At 32.3% G+C, this 2,997-nt stretch overlaps 1 protein-coding gene across 1 annotated transcript; it reads right to left on the bottom strand.

The window, feature by feature from the left end:
- Positions 1-637: 637 nt before the first annotated feature.
- On the bottom strand, positions 638-1,736 carry LOC109588645 (uncharacterized). Its single transcript, XM_020004785.1, has 4 exons — positions 1,517-1,736; positions 1,267-1,469; positions 1,024-1,149; positions 638-974 (listed from the first exon to the last, which is right to left on the bottom strand). The coding sequence occupies exons 2-4, from the start codon at positions 1,301-1,303 to the stop codon at positions 697-699; spliced, it is 441 nt and encodes a 146-aa protein (XP_019860344.1). The 5' UTR covers positions 1,304-1,469; positions 1,517-1,736; the 3' UTR covers positions 638-696.
- Positions 1,737-2,997: the final 1,261 nt, after the last annotated feature.

The following is a 2,997-nucleotide window of genomic DNA, read 5'->3' as shown; positions in this document are numbered from 1 at the left end:
AAGGAAGGAACAAGAACTGAGACAGGTTTTCCTTGATCTTGCTGCTGGACAAATGGAGAAAAATGAGAAAGTGAGTTTTTAATATTAAGACTGTACATGATCCTCCATAGTAAATTTTCATGTATTATTATAATTTATTTATATTGTATTTATTGTAGCTTCAAGGTAAATGGTATGCAATGAAGTGTTTATTGGACACACCAATCAAGCCATCACTTAGAGCAATACAGTTTGTCTCTAATAATAACACAACAACAACAACAACAACAACAACAACAGGAGGAGGAGGAGGTGACAACAAGTGAAAGTAAGGGAGAGAGAGAATAATGGATCCTGAGAAGAGAGAGAGGGAGAGGATGAGATGGTCAAGAGGACATTATGTATTTATCTTCTTTTTGTTTTAGATTGTTCCTCCTTCAAGAAATGATTTGTGAAATGACTATTATAATTATAATGATTTCTATTTAATATTTTAAATGTCAAAAATTGTATGGTTTTATGATTTATAACAAAAAATTAATGTTAAAGTGACAAAAGTGTAATATTAAGTATTGTTTTGCAAAGCATAGATACTATGAGCAAAGTAAGTGATGGAGTAATGCATATGAAAAGGGTAAGAAATAATTATGATGACACTCATGTGCTGGTTATTAATGTATTGTAGCTTACATTTATAAACAGTATGACTGATTAAGCTTATTGTTTTGTAATTTTTGCTTCTATTTTCTCAGCAAGAGCATTTTCTCCTATTTTTCTCAATGAATCTATCAGTTGGCTCCAAGTAGTATTAACTACTTTATCTTTTTTTCTCAACCAAGTAGCTAGCATCTCCATTAGACGACCTTGTACCTTTTTTTCCTCACTTTGAATATTATCTAGTGTTACGTAACTAATACCCAGTTTTAGTCCTAATGTCTTCCATTGATTAAATGAATTTGATAACAATTCAAGCACAGCATCCAAATCATCAATACCTGCAATATTGTTAATAATACTGACAGTAATTATTGTACATTTACTTACTCAGAGTAACATTGAGACAGTCTTGAAGCTGTATTTCATTATTAGATGTACACCCAACTGGCTCATTGTCAATCATTTCAGTATCATCAGTTAATTTCTGTCTCTTATTTGCAGAAATATCTTCACCTATAGTAATAATAAATTATAATGGTTGAATTTATAGGTCAAGCGATGTATTATTCTCACATAACCATTTGTAACATAATGATGGCACAATGGTGAAGTTGACATAAATAATTATACTTGTATCATAGCTTTGTGTTTCTGTAGTGACAGTCATTTTAGATCTTGAGTGATCTTCATTTTGTTTCCTTTTCTTAGTTACTGAGTCAGTTCCTATTTGATTAAAGAATCAGTGAACTGATTGTGTCTCATACCTTGAGATTGTCTTCCTTTATCATCAGTAGGAATTCTCTTACTACTAGAGTAAGATTTGCTATTCTCATCTAAGATAAATATTAATGATAATAATTAAGAATTTGAAATATTATACCAGAGGACTGTCCTTTATTAAATGTGTTTTTGCTGTCACAAGGATCTTCAGAGTCTATCTCAATCCTCTTATTACCAGACATATTTTCTAAAATTTGTAAAAAATACATCACATGCCTCATTTAACACACCTTTTGATAAACAAATATTATGTGCATAGTTTAAACAGAAATAATTGTGGTATTGTACATAAGTTATGTCGCTTGTAATTATCAGATAATAATGATGGATTATATACAGTGTACACTGATTGTGTATCTACCTTGTGCTGCTCTTGATCTTTTGCTTAAATAGGAGCCTTTACTACAATCCTGATTGCTGTCTATGATAGGACAAATAAATAACACATATAAAAAATCAAAGCATTTCAATAGAAGCACATGAAATTGAGTGCTTACCAGTTTGAGGTGGCATTTGGCTGCTTGCATTTTGAATTACATCATTAAGCTTAACAATCTATGTATAGGAACATTCATTTTAATATATCTACAATGGCTAACACTTACCTTACTGGACCAGTATAACTGCTTCTCATTGAGCTCCACCATTTCTCCATTAGCACACGTAGTAGTTTCTTCATTACTGTCAATCACAGCAGGATGAGGTACTCCAGTGCATGTACATAGTACTCCAAACTCATGCTTTGACTTGTAAGTGTAATGGAGTGATTGTGTGACTGTGTCTAGTCCTTTGTGTAATGATGACAATATCTTATCACAAAGATCACTTTTTGACAGTTTTGAGCCTTTTATTTGCTGAACCCAGACTTCAAGGTAAGTAGCATGACTGATTAAGGTAACTATATCATGGTATTTTCCAACTTGAAAGGTAATCTTGTTACGACATTGATCATTACCAGTTAACTTCCATTCCAATACTTGGTCTGTCTTCTGATCAAGAAGATACACTACTAGACAACAGAATACACCAACAGGAGTATACCCACACTCAAAACATATCAATAAAGGAACTGGACTAACTGACCCATTTCTCTCCTCGCTTTCTACATCTGCTGGTTTTAGAGCACAAGGCATAAAGTAATAATTAACAGTTTTTCGATCAACTTTAGTTTTCATAGGACCAGCTACAATATAAAGATGCTTCAGTAGTGTTACTAGTCTCTTTGCATTAAGAGGATCACCTTTCTCTCGTAATGAAATTTTATCTAGCTGTGACTCTGAAAAACGTCCATTTTTACGAAACTCTTTCCTCACAGCAGCACTTTTTAACTGTTCAAAAGTGAAGCATGTTGTGATGAGATTAGTGATACGATCAAACACCAGTTGGAGATTAGTGATAATAATATCCTCCAGACCTGCTACATCAGGATAATGCATGATAATACCCACTCTGTGATGTAAATACCATAAAACATTTTTAAATTCTTCTGTATCCTTGATACCACACTCTTGAGCTAATTGAAAACAAGTATGATAATTGAAAAGCTTTCTTTTACTTTTTCTTAATTTTAAACTAAGAGTA

This window comes from Amphimedon queenslandica, unplaced genomic scaffold, assembly GCF_000090795.2.
Source record: "Amphimedon queenslandica unplaced genomic scaffold, v1.1 AMPQUscaffold_11962, whole genome shotgun sequence".
In the NCBI taxonomy this organism is placed as follows: Eukaryota; Metazoa; Porifera; class Demospongiae; order Haplosclerida; family Niphatidae; genus Amphimedon; species Amphimedon queenslandica.
The sequence above is the reverse complement of the archived record's forward strand: the minus strand, read 5'-3'. Positions and strand labels throughout refer to the sequence as shown.

Bases quoted from the DNA above. Each gene is read 5' to 3' on its own strand.
- LOC109588645 (XM_020004785.1), bottom strand. From the start codon at position 1,303: ATGACTGTCACTACAGAAACACAAAGCTATGATACAA. The intron at 1,150-1,266 runs GTATAATTATTT...TTATTACTATAG, and splicing joins AACACAAAGCTATGATACAA to GTGAAGATATTTCTGCAAAT. The intron at 975-1,023 runs GTAAGTAAATGT...ACAATATTGCAG, and splicing joins CTGTCTCAATGTTACTCTGA to GTATTGATGATTTGGATGCT.